At 26.4% G+C, this 12,016-nt stretch overlaps 2 protein-coding genes across 3 annotated transcripts; both read left to right on the plus strand.

The window, feature by feature from the left end:
- Positions 1-2,147: 2,147 nt before the first annotated feature.
- LOC141533209 (cytoplasmic aconitate hydratase) lies at positions 2,148-8,055 on the plus strand. The gene is made up of 12 exons (XM_074251951.1): positions 2,148-2,212; positions 2,425-2,517; positions 2,713-3,022; positions 3,102-3,361; positions 3,481-3,614; positions 3,681-3,852; positions 3,935-4,152; positions 5,726-5,885; positions 5,996-6,609; positions 6,740-6,876; positions 6,959-7,106; positions 7,513-8,055. The coding sequence occupies exons 1-12, from the start codon at positions 2,206-2,208 to the stop codon at positions 7,930-7,932; spliced, it is 2,673 nt and encodes an 890-aa protein (XP_074108052.1). The 5' UTR covers positions 2,148-2,205; the 3' UTR covers positions 7,933-8,055.
- A 699-nt stretch (positions 8,056-8,754) lies between these two features.
- LOC141533083 (uncharacterized) lies at positions 8,755-11,929 on the plus strand. Of its 2 annotated transcripts, XM_074251767.1 has the most exons (3): positions 8,755-8,801; positions 8,912-9,224; positions 9,645-11,929. In XM_074251767.1, exons 2-3 carry the CDS (start codon positions 9,015-9,017, stop codon positions 10,437-10,439), a joined length of 1,005 nt encoding a protein of 334 aa, XP_074107868.1. In that variant the 5' UTR covers positions 8,755-8,801; positions 8,912-9,014; the 3' UTR covers positions 10,440-11,929. The 2 variants fall into 2 exon arrangements, with proteins under 2 accessions (XP_074107868.1, XP_074107867.1); XM_074251766.1 differs by lacking the exon at positions 8,755-8,801 and having other exon boundaries at positions 8,839-9,224.
- Positions 11,930-12,016: the final 87 nt, after the last annotated feature.

Genomic DNA, 12,016 nt, shown 5'->3' on the forward strand with positions numbered 1-12,016 from the left:
ATCGCTTTTCCCACCGTTTTATTATTTTTGGGCCCTTCTTATTATTTTTATCAGCGCGCTTGATTGGCTGGAAAATTAAAATAATCTAAAAAAGATAAAAATTTCATCAGTTTCTTTTTACTTGTTTGTAAAATTAAAATTCCTTTTCGTTGTTAGAAATCAAAATAAATTGCATCAGTCGATTTTTAAATACTTTAACTTTTGTAGAAAAAAGATCCTTATTCCACTGCTCCAAAAATTGACAATCTGAAAAAATAAATAAAGCCAGTTTATCTTTACGCTACTTCATCACACTTGACACTAAATTTCTTTTATTGAAGAACTAGACGTGCGTTCCAATAAAAAAGTGAATGTTATCACTGATAATCCGTGGAATATCTTCAAACCTGCGTAAAATATCTCATTATAGTTTTTATATCAGTACTTATGATAAAACTAAAGAGCTATTAAACTAATGACCGTTAAAAATCCTAGAGTATTTAGCTGTGACGCATTAAGCGTACTTATACTTAGAAATTCATTAAAATATCATTACCAAAATGAAATAGTTTTTTTTTTTTTTTTTTCTGACTATGAAAGTATATTTTATAAATTACAACATTCAAAATCAATTTTTTACAAGCGAAAAATAATTATTTTTTATCATACTGAAGTTAGCTAACAGCTGTCAAATTTTTAATATTTTTATAACACATCAATTGTAATTAAAAAATACTTCTAATAATTTTTTTTCAATTTTTACTTGTAATTTAAGTTAATTATTAATTAATTTTTTTTTAATAATTATTTAATGATTATAAAATTTTAAAAAAATTTCTAACTTCTGTCAACTTCACTATCATCATTTTAATAACACTGAAGTTGTCAGATATGAAAATGTTTTTTAGGTATTTTTAGCGATTAAATTATTATGAAAAAAATTAAATTACAAAGTTTCACATGTAAAAATGAATAAAAATTACAATTAAAAATTTTTAGAAGGATTTTTTTATTGTAATTGATTTATTAAAAAAATTTTTTAAATTAACAACTGACTGCTAACTTCAGTATCATTATTTTATTGCAACTGTTACCTGTAACCATAACCTTTAATTAATGAGTGCGAATAATTTATTTTTCTTCTTTTAAATTAACAAATTTAAATTACTACCAAAGAAGAAATGTATTTTAGAACTAAAACTTAAATAAAATAATTATAAATTATAATAGTAATAATATTGCGCTGTAAGAAAAAAAGTGGCTGACTGACGTCAACTGCTAAGCTGTAAAATGCCGATTTGACATTTTTTAATTTTTGCATATTCTGTACATTTAATGCCGATTTATTTTTTACCAAATAATTATTTTATAACAAACTTTTCATTGTTTCATAAAAATATAATTTTTTTACAATCTTTTTATTGTAAAAATTTCAAGTTTCTTCATGAAGAAAAAAATTCATTAAATATTTATTTTTTTTTTTCAGGTATGAAGAGGTTACCATAATAAAAAATGCCGGCGGGTGAATAAAAATCGTGAAAAAAATTTCAAAATCATTGAAATATGACTCCTGTAATTACTATCAGCTTAAAATAATAAATGACGTAGTAATACGTGTACCTGTATTTAAAAAATGCATAACTGACATTAAATAATATTATTCGTTATCATCAAAAATTTTATTACAAAGATTATAAAAATATTTGTCCGGAGTTGCTCAATCAAGATAGAGTTTAATTGTATTAGTGCGTACCGAATGTGTTTACCGTAAGCAGAACGATATTTTTAGGTTGTAAAATTTTATTAATTCTACAGAACTTTTTTTTCTCCATAATTATTTACGTTTGATAGTTATCAAATCTTCAGATCATTGATAGAAAATTATTTTTCTTACTTTTTAAAATTTAAAGAAGCTATACATTAAATATAATATAATCATTTTTAAAATCTTCACCCAAATTACTAATTTAAAAATTTTTAATCCTTTAAAATTTATCCGTCAAAATTTAAAAGTTATATCTGTCAACTTTAGTGATATAATTTTTTAACGGCTGAAGATAAATAACCAGCAGCCAAGGTCGCAGTAGCGTACCGATGTTTAATAAATCCGCCATTTTTGTTGTTTTTTATTACTTTTGATCAAATGAGCAGGTCATGCAAGTTATTGTCCAATGCACACTGATCATTCCACTTTCTACGGTGTACGTGACACGTAGCTTGTCAATCATGGCAGGTAAGAATTAAATATTTATTGTTTAAATAATAAAATCTATTTATATTAATAGAGTAATATTTAAACTCATATTGATAATGATAAGAATAATTTTTTCTGGCTGTCATTTGAGAAAAAAAAAATAGAAACAATGATTTAATACTTAATTAATTAGTTATGACTTTGTAAACAAGTCTGTTATTGTCCTAATTGTTGATATTTTTTTTTTTCAGTGCCAAACCCTTATGATAATCTTCTGAAAACAGTTGTTGTAAATAGTAAAGAACGAAGTTATTATGACATATCATCATTCGGAAAGAAATACGGTATGTGGATGTGACCTTTGACATTTATTAACCTGATTGAATTTTTTTATCATATCATTATTTAATAATGATAATATTAATTTTTTTAATTAAAAAACATTTTTTTTTTTTTTTTTTTTTTTTTCAATATTTAATATTAAAAAAAAAATTAATTGAAGTAATAATAATAATTATTTTTAAAAAAACATGATATAGATCGATTGCCGTTTTCAATAAGAGTATTGCTAGAAAGTGCAGTAAGAAATTGCGATGGATTTCAAGTTAAAGACCAAGACGTCCAAAAAATTCTCGACTGGGAGATAAACCAGGCAAGCGACGATGTTGAGGTAGCATTCAAGCCCGCCCGAGTAATTTTGCAAGATCTGACTGGAGTTCCAGCGGTCATTGATTTTGCAGCAATGCGAGATTGCGTTAAAAAATTAGACGGAGATCCGAATAAAATAAATCCGATTTGTCCTTCGGATCTGGTCATCGATCATTCGATCCAAGTCGACTTTGTCCGCAGGTGAAGATTACTATTTTAATTACTTGTATTTAATTATTTTCTTCCTGATTATGTTATGTAAATTTTTAAAATTTAACAGCGGAGACGCTTTGAAGAAAAATGAAGACCTGGAATTTGAACGTAACAAGGAGAGATTTTTGTTTTTGAAGTGGGGAGCTAAGGCTCTGAAAAATATGCTGATAGTCCCACCAGGAAGTGGAATTGTTCATCAAGTTAATTTGGAGTATTTGGCACGTGTCGTTTTTGATTCGGATAATCTTCTTTATCCGGATAGCGTTGTTGGTACTGATTCACACACGACTATGATAAATGGTCTAGGAATTTTGGGATGGGGTGTAGGTCAGTGTCTTTAATTTATAATTTCACTAGCAAAAAAAATTAATTTTTCCGGAAAAATTATTTAAAAAAATTGAATTTAAAATTTCTAAATGTGAAAATTTTTTTCTTATTCTTTTCAGGTGGAATTGAAGCTGAGGCTGTTATGCTGGGCCAAGCTGTTTCAATGTTGCTGCCCAAAGTCATAGGATACAAGCTCGTCGGGACTCTAAACCAATATGTCACCTCTACAGATCTTGTACTAACCATCACCAAAGTAAATATTCAATTAAATAATTATTTAATTTCACAGCTTGCTAATTTTTTTTTTTTAATTTTTTAGAATTTAAGACAGCTGGGTGTTGTTGGAAAATTTGTTGAATTTTACGGCCCAGGAGTGTCGGAATTAAGTATCGCAGATCGTGCAACTATTTCAAACATGTGTCCAGAGTACGGTGCAACTGTTGGATTTTTCCCGGTAGATCATCAAAGTTTGAGCTATTTAAGACAAACTGGTAATTTTATTTTCACTAAAATCACCCAAAACTTTGTTATTAAAATTATTTAATTAATAAATTAATTAAAAAATTTTTTTAGGTCGTTCCGATGAACATATAGAGCGTATAGAAAAATATTTACGCGCTGTAAAAATGCTGAGAGATTACAGTAATGAATTACAAGACCCGATATTTTCTGAAACAGTAACCTTGGATTTAGCGATGGTCGTATCAAGTGTAAGCGGGCCAAAAAGACCCCACGATCGTGTTTCAGTATCAGATATGAAACAAGATTTTAATCAGTGTCTCACTAATAAGGTACTTAGTATTATTATTAAAGTAAATTAAAAAAAAAAATCGTATCGTTGTTTTTCAACACATTAATAGACCCATTACTTCCAGTGACGTTTTAATTTGCACTTCGCTAGCGATAATGAGCTCGATTATGTGTCTAAGTTGTTGAAATAATTTATTAAAAAATAATAATAAATTTATTGAAATAATAATGATGAATATTCGGTAAGATCACGGAGAACTAGGGCTGTGATTTGCTATCAGAGCGACAAATCACCTCCCTAGGTCCCTGCACTCCAACCGATTTACTTTAGCTGAAAAAAAAAAAAAAAAAAAAAATTCTAAACACTCGTTGTAATTATCAGATAAATTTATTTTTGGTAGAATAGCTTTATGGAACAATTTTACATACATACAGCTAATTTACCAAAGACAAATTCATTGAAGCAAACGTGGAGAACAACTAGATGATTCCGTTGAATTCTACTCTCAAAGACGAGCATTCCTCTAGTCACAATTCTTAATTTCTGCTACTAGAGAAATGCCACGGTTTCGAAAGTATGGATATTTGAAGTTCAAGCTGAAATAAAATAGTAAATTAAAATTGTTAACACTTCAACACGAGTATCACTTGTAGTCACATTTTGAATTACTGTGACTTAAAGGATACTTGTACTCAAATGTTAAACTACTCGATGTAAAATTTGGCTTGCAACTGGCGTCCCTTGAGTGAGCGTGCCATTTTATACCCTAAAATCTGCTCCCACTACTCCTAGGCCCTTCCTAATTGCTTGTTACCTATTTGCACACTTGATTGGTCGAAAAATTGTCATTAGCTTGCCAGTTGGACATGCAAAGTGTAAATTACTCTCCCCACTTTTTTTATTACCGCCCTTTGCACTTCTGAGAATTAAAATTTATTTCTAGTTAAATTATTAATAATTTAATATTTAAACAAAAATTCATTTTTATAAATTGAATATAAAATTATTAAATAGGAATTACTGCAGTCACTTTTATAAAAAAAAATTTTTAAGTTAAGAATTTTTTTTTAATTAAATAAATTTTATTTTATTAAATTATTTTTCGTCTTAATTTAAGACAATAAAATTTTTTTTAATTATTCTTTTTGGTCCAAGAATTTTTCTCTTGATTAAAATTAATTTTTCTTTTTGTTTTTAATACACTGATAAAAAAGTTGAGTTGACTCAATAGTTAAACTCTTGAACCAAGAATCCGATTTTGAAGAAAATGATTTTCTTGAGTCAAAAGAATAAATTCTTAAACTAAGAAATTATTCTTGGTCTAAGAGAATTTTCTTGTTTCAAGAATTTATTCTCTTGACTCAAGAAAATAATTTTCTTCAAAATGGAATTCTTGGTTCAAGAGTTTGGCTCTTGAGTCAACTCAATTTTTTTATCAGTGTATAATTGTATTAAAAAAAAATTTTTTCTTGACTTAAATAATTAATATGTTTATTATTTTTTAAAAATTAATTTCTTTCAGTATAATTATATTCAAAAGAAAATTAAATTTTTTGCTTGAATAAATTAAATAAATTATTTATTATTTATTAATAAACAATTTTTTTTTTTAGATTGGTTTTAAAGGATACGGATTATCTCCAGATAAAATAAAAACGGAGGGTAAATTTACATTTGAAGGTCAAGAATATTCTCTAAAGCATGGCTCAGTGGTAATAGCAGCGATAACAAGCTGTACAAACACGAGTAATCCAAGCGTAATGCTTGGGGCTGGTAAAATAACTAAATATTTCTATATATATAAAAAAAAAAATGAATTTTTATTAAAAAATAAATTTACTAAATAATATAAAATATTAATAATAATAAAAATAATTTTGTAGGTCTTTTAGCAAAAAACGCCGTGGAAGCAGGCTTGACCGTAGCGCCGTACATAAAAACGTCTCTCTCACCAGGTTCCGGAGTGGTCACTTACTATCTACGAGAGAGCGGAGTGATCCCGGCGCTGACCGAGCTGGGTTTTGAGATCGTCGGGTACGGATGCATGACATGTATCGGGAACAGCGGTCCGCTGGAAGACTCAATTGCGGAGACGATAGAAAAAAACGAGCTTGTCTGTTGCGGAGTCTTGTCGGGAAACCGGAACTTTGAGGGCAGAATACATCCGAGTACCCGAGCTAATTACTTAGCTTCACCACTGCTCGTGATTGCGTACGCAATTGCGGGGACTGTGGACATAGACTTCGAGACAGAGCCTCTAGGTCGCCGCGCGGATGGGTCAAGTGTCTTTTTGCGGGACATTTGGCCCACGCGCGTTGAGATCCAAGCGGTGGAGCAGCAGTACGTCATACCTGCAATGTTCAAGAGCGTTTACAATAAAATAGAGAAAGGCAGCAATCGATGGGCAAGTCTTGTTGCACCAGAGGGTCAGCTTTATCCTTGGAACGAAGACTCTACTTACATTAAGCACCCCCCGTACTTTGAAAACCTTCAAAAGGTATTTTGATTTTATCTTTTTCCGAGAATTTATTTTTTCCTATTGTTCAGCTAAGCCGTGTCATAAACTTGCAAAGTAATTACTCTTTTGTGCTGGAAATAACACAATGGTTTTTTTTTCCAAATTTAAGGAATTACCTGAGGCGAAAAATATTCATAAAGCTAGAGTTTTACTAAATCTTGGGGACTCGGTTACTACTGACCATATAAGTCCCGCTGGAAGCATCGCTAGGAATTCGCCAGCTGCTAGATATTTAGCCAAACGAGGGTACAATTGCTCATTCTTTATTTCTGTTATTTTATTTTTCACTTTGTAAGTACTTTTCACTTATTGTAGTACTTCATTACAGACTGACACCCAGAGAATTTAATTCTTATGGAGCTAGGCGAGGAAACGATGCCGTTATGGTCCGAGGGACCTTTGCTAATATTCGTTTAGTCAATAAGTTTATTGGGAAACCTGGCCCGAAAACTCTCTACATACCTAACAATGAAGAGGTATGTTAGTTATGATTTATGAGCTATTTAGTATTACCTTGAAATTTTATTTTACTTTCAGTTTTTCGGCTATTTTACGAAACTGAAATTACTAGAATTTTGAACAAAATTTTTAGAACTAATAAATGAATTGTCAGAATTTTTTACGACAAAAAAAATGTTTTTAAAAATTAATTTTTATAATTCATAAATCTAGAATTTTTTTGTTAAATTTTTTTTTTCTTCATTATTTAATTATTATAGAAATCTAAAAATTGTTAAATTTATATTGAATTTAGTATTGAGTAATTTTTTCAATCTAAAAAAAAATTTGGCTAATTGTTAATTGTTATATAATTTATTATATATATTATTTAGAAATTTATTATGATAAATGATAAGTATTAATAATTAATAAATATTACAGATGGATATTTTCGACGCTGCAGAAAGATACATGAAGGAAAAAATTCCTCTGATAGCTCTTGTCGGCAAAGAATACGGATCAGGATCATCAAGAGATTGGGCAGCCAAAGGTCCTTATCTTCTTGGAATTCGTGCAATTATTGCCGAGTCTTATGAAAGAATTCATAGATCAAATTTAGTCGGAATGGGAATCGTACCGCTGCAATACTTACCCGGACAGACCGCTGAAACTCTGGGTCTCACTGGATTTGAATTATTTGATATAGACATTCCTGTTGACTGTCAGCCTCATCAGCAAATTACAGTACGAACTGACACGGGGAAAAAGTTTGATGTAATTGTGAGATTTGATACTGAGGTTGACCTCACTTATTTTAAACACGGCGGCATCCTTAATTATATGATCAGAACTATGATTTAGTTTTTTTTCTTTAGAAAAAATATAATTGAAATTGTCAATAAGATTCATCGCTTAATTTTGTCAGATTGTTTAAAGATTGCCTTGCCTATGAAGAATAAATTAGCGTCTAATGTAAATTTAAAATTGTTTTATAGCTAAATATTGATAAAAATCATGAATAGTTAATTGAGGAAGTTATTAAAATTTTTTTGACATTAAAAGTTAACTGACAGAAATTTTTTTATGATTTTATTTCAATAAAATTACGATTAAAAAAAATTTTTATAGTAATTTTGTTGTGAAAATAAAAAAATTGACAGCTGTCAGCTAATTTTAGTGTCATTAATTTTAAGGAGTCTCTGTTATACAGGTTGGGTTCAAATTTTATATTATTTATCGTATTTAATAGCTTTATACTGTTAATCAATTTTAAGGACTTTTGTTATGGGGTTTTTTTTTTTTTTTTTTTTTTTTTTTTTTTTTTTTTTTTTTTTTAATTAAACAAATTATACAAGTTAGCTAATGGTTTAATGTCAGAGTAATATTATTTAATTATGACAGTTTTGTAAAATAAAAATTTAGATTTTAAAAATAGAAATGATTTTTATTTTTTATCCTTAAAATTAAAAATAAATATTCTGTACCTGGAATTTTAACAGCTGATAATTTTTGACAGCTAAGTATTATAAATAAAAATTTTTTTTTATATTAATATATTTAAGAAAATTTCTAAACTTAAAATATAAATCATTAATTTTTATTTGAAAAAATTTTTTGAACTTACAAAAATTAAAGATGAGTTTCAGCGCTTCTAGCGGCTAAAATGTTTTATGATACTGAAGTTAGCTGACAGCTGTCAATTTTTTTATTTTTATAACAAATCAATTCGAGTATAAAAAATGTTTTAAAAAATTTTCTTTAATAATTTATTACAAAAAAAAAAAAAAAAAAAAAAAAAGAAAAAAGAAAATTAATAATGAATTAACATTTTTATTTTTAGAAAACAGCTGATTGCTCCGAAATTCTTAACCCTAAAAATAATCAGTTTCTGATGTCTGAAAAAATTAAATAACAATGTGGAGTTTGTTAAAGAAATTTTTATTATGGATCCAGACTTTGTGCGTGCAATTTTATGTAGCAGTGGACAGTTTATAGAAACAATAAAAGATAAAGAATTAGATCAGCTGGTGGAAAAAGTACCTGCTGTTGATGCCCGTACAATTACCGCGCTTTCAAAGTCTCTAGCTGATTCTGTTAGCTATAAAATTTCCCCAGAGGCTCACATTAAATATTCTGTAAGACTTCAATTAATAGTAAGTATTTTTACAGTCATTAATAATTATTGATTAATATTTATTAATACAAAAATTGTTTTTCTTATAATTTAATTAATTGTTAAAAAAATTATCAAATATCAGTTAAATTTTTTTTTTTTTAATATTGTAAATTTTTTATTATTTTTAAAAATAAAAAGTAAAAAATAAAGCAGTTTATTTGACAATTTTTTAATTTTTTTTAACAAATAAATTACAGCAAAAAAAATTATTTTTAAAAAATTGCATTTTTAATTTATTAAAATTTCTACAAGTCAATTTTTTTAATAATTTTTTTTGCTGTAATTTATTTGTTAAAGAAAATAAAAAAAATTGTGGTAACACCTAAATTTAATGCAATAATTAATTTTCATAAAAAAAAAATTTTTTTTTAATTAAAAAAAAAAATTATTTTTACAGGATATTCTTCGAGATTGGCTGATTCCACCACTAGGACTAGGAGATCATCGACCATTCTGTCAGAGTGAAAACATCCTCGAGCTCAGTAAGACAGTAATCACTAAATATTTGCTGAAAAAAAAATTATGCGATGACAACGCGACTCCGGAGCAATTAATTACCTTGATAAGATCATTAATAAGCATCGCAAGTATCAATCCAATTTACGCTCAGTATTTAAGACTAATTATCAAACAAATAACCGAATTAGAAGTATCAACAAATTACAAGCTAGTGCAATTTATTCTAAGCAACGAAAAAGAAATAAATTTAGAGTTTTCTGCTGTTGAAGATTTATTTATTTGCCAAAGCGAGAAGATTATTGAAGAGCCTATTATCGACTGCTTTATTTCCAACATCAACTCTCAAGATCAGTTTAAGACAACTGAGAGTTTTGATAAGTTGATGAACAAGACTGCTTATTCTCCGAAAATATTTCAGGTTGTTTGTAGCTTGCTGGGCAAGCTCTGCGCTCATTTACAATTTTCGTCTCTTGTTTTGTTGTTTATACAATTTATTTTGAAGACTATTGTCTCGCTGCGAGATGATAAGGAGAGAAATTTGCTTAATCTTTATCCGATTAATTTGCAATCTTATGTAATTCTTTTGAGGATCGATCCTTGTCTCTTCACGGAGAATTCAAAGAAGTATTTGTTGGAGAGCTTGAAAAAAATTTATGCCGAAGATAAAGAACAGATTTTGATCCTTATCACTCATTTTCCCAAGTGGTTAGACGAGTTGCTACCATTTTTATAAGCTTAAATAATTATTAAAATTAATTTAGCAGATATTTGAAAATTTTTTTAACAAATAAATTATTGTAAAAAAAATATTTAATTTTTAAAAATAATTTTTTAGAGCAAATTTTTTTGTTAAAAAAAAATTAAAAAAAAAAAAAAAAAAACACGTGGCTGCTAATTTTAATGTCATAATTATATTTAAATTAATTAAGTAGATATTTAATAATTTTTTCAACAAATGAATTATTAAAAAAATGATCTAATAATTGCTAACTTAAATGTTATTAAAAAATAATATTGTAAATATAAAAGTCATTTGTCTAAAACCATTGAATCTGCCTTTTATTTCACCCAAAAATGTTTTTTTAATACATTTATTTTAATTATGCAATAACGTTCTCTCATGTGTTTACTTAAATGTGCAATAATTATTAAGAATTATATAATAATTAAAAGACATGAGAATTTACACTAAAAATTATTCTTTTCAATATATCTTCACACTTCTTAGCTATCTTTATTTATTTATTTATTCATTAATTCATATTATATTTATTTATTTATTTATTTATTTTAAACAACAGTTCAGGCCTGCAGCTACCATCGCCATCATGTAAATTGCGTAATTTCAACCATGTGCTGTAATAATAAAATAATTAATAGTTAAATAACTAAAATCGTAATTTATTAATATTATAAAATTTTCGATTTTAAAATTTTCAACACTATTAAATTTAATTATTTTTTACAGATTTATTTAACTTAATAATATTTTATTTTCTTCAACATTTGTTATTTCTTCTTTAGGAATTATTATTAAATAATTATTACAATATTAATCGGGCGCTTAATTAATAAATAACATGGCAGTGATAAGCTACCGTTGTCTTCACTCAAAATTATTTTTTCGCAGCCCGACAATAATAATTAATTTATTTCTTCTTATTAATAAAATTATTATATATAATTTTACAATTAATTTTATCCAAAAAACAATTTTTATTATAAATAAAAATTTTAATTATGCTTGTGATGAATATAAAGAAGACAATTTTTTGTGAAGAAATATAATATTTAATTTTTAATGATTAATTGAAAAAAAAAAAAAAAAAAATATTTTTGTATAATTAATTTTAAATCTTAAATTCTAGTAAATATACAAAAAAAATATTTATAATTATTAAAGAAGAAATATGAATGTGTGTACACAAAATATGTATTTTAATTAATTTTAATTAATTACATAAATTATGTAAGCACAAACATTTACAATTATTTTAAAGAGTAATAATAATAATAAAATAAAAAATATAAAGCAATTAATAAAGGAAGAAATAATGAACTCAGACTAGAGTAAAATTTAAAGAAGCTAACATTAATTAATTAAAATTAATAAATAATTCAGCAGGTTGAAATTACTTAAGGGAATATTCTTCTTATTATCAAAAAACATCAAGTGCTTTTATAATTTATAATTATTATTTTTTTTTTTTTTTTTTTTTTTTTTTAACAATCGACGGCTCTCGTATTTGTTTAATTATTATTATTATTATTATTATTTTTTAATATATAATATATATATTTATATAATTT

Source organism: Cotesia typhae, unplaced genomic scaffold (genome assembly GCF_013202065.1).
Source record: "Cotesia typhae breed Kobodo isofemale line unplaced genomic scaffold, CoteBio_Ctyphae contig_83, whole genome shotgun sequence".
NCBI lineage: Eukaryota > Metazoa > Arthropoda > Insecta > Hymenoptera > Braconidae > Cotesia > Cotesia typhae.

Bases quoted from the DNA above. Each gene is read 5' to 3' on its own strand.
- LOC141533209 (XM_074251951.1), top strand. The intron at 4,153-5,725 runs GTACTTAGTATT...TTTTTTTTTTAG, and splicing joins ATCAGTGTCTCACTAATAAG to ATTGGTTTTAAAGGATACGG. The intron at 6,877-6,958 runs GTACAATTGCTC...ACTTCATTACAG, and splicing joins AGATATTTAGCCAAACGAGG to ACTGACACCCAGAGAATTTA.
- LOC141533083 (XM_074251767.1), top strand. From the start codon at position 9,015: ATGGATCCAGACTTTGTGCGTGCAATTTTATGTAGCAGTGGACAGTTT. The intron at 9,225-9,644 runs GTAAGTATTTTT...TTATTTTTACAG, and splicing joins CTGTAAGACTTCAATTAATA to GATATTCTTCGAGATTGGCT.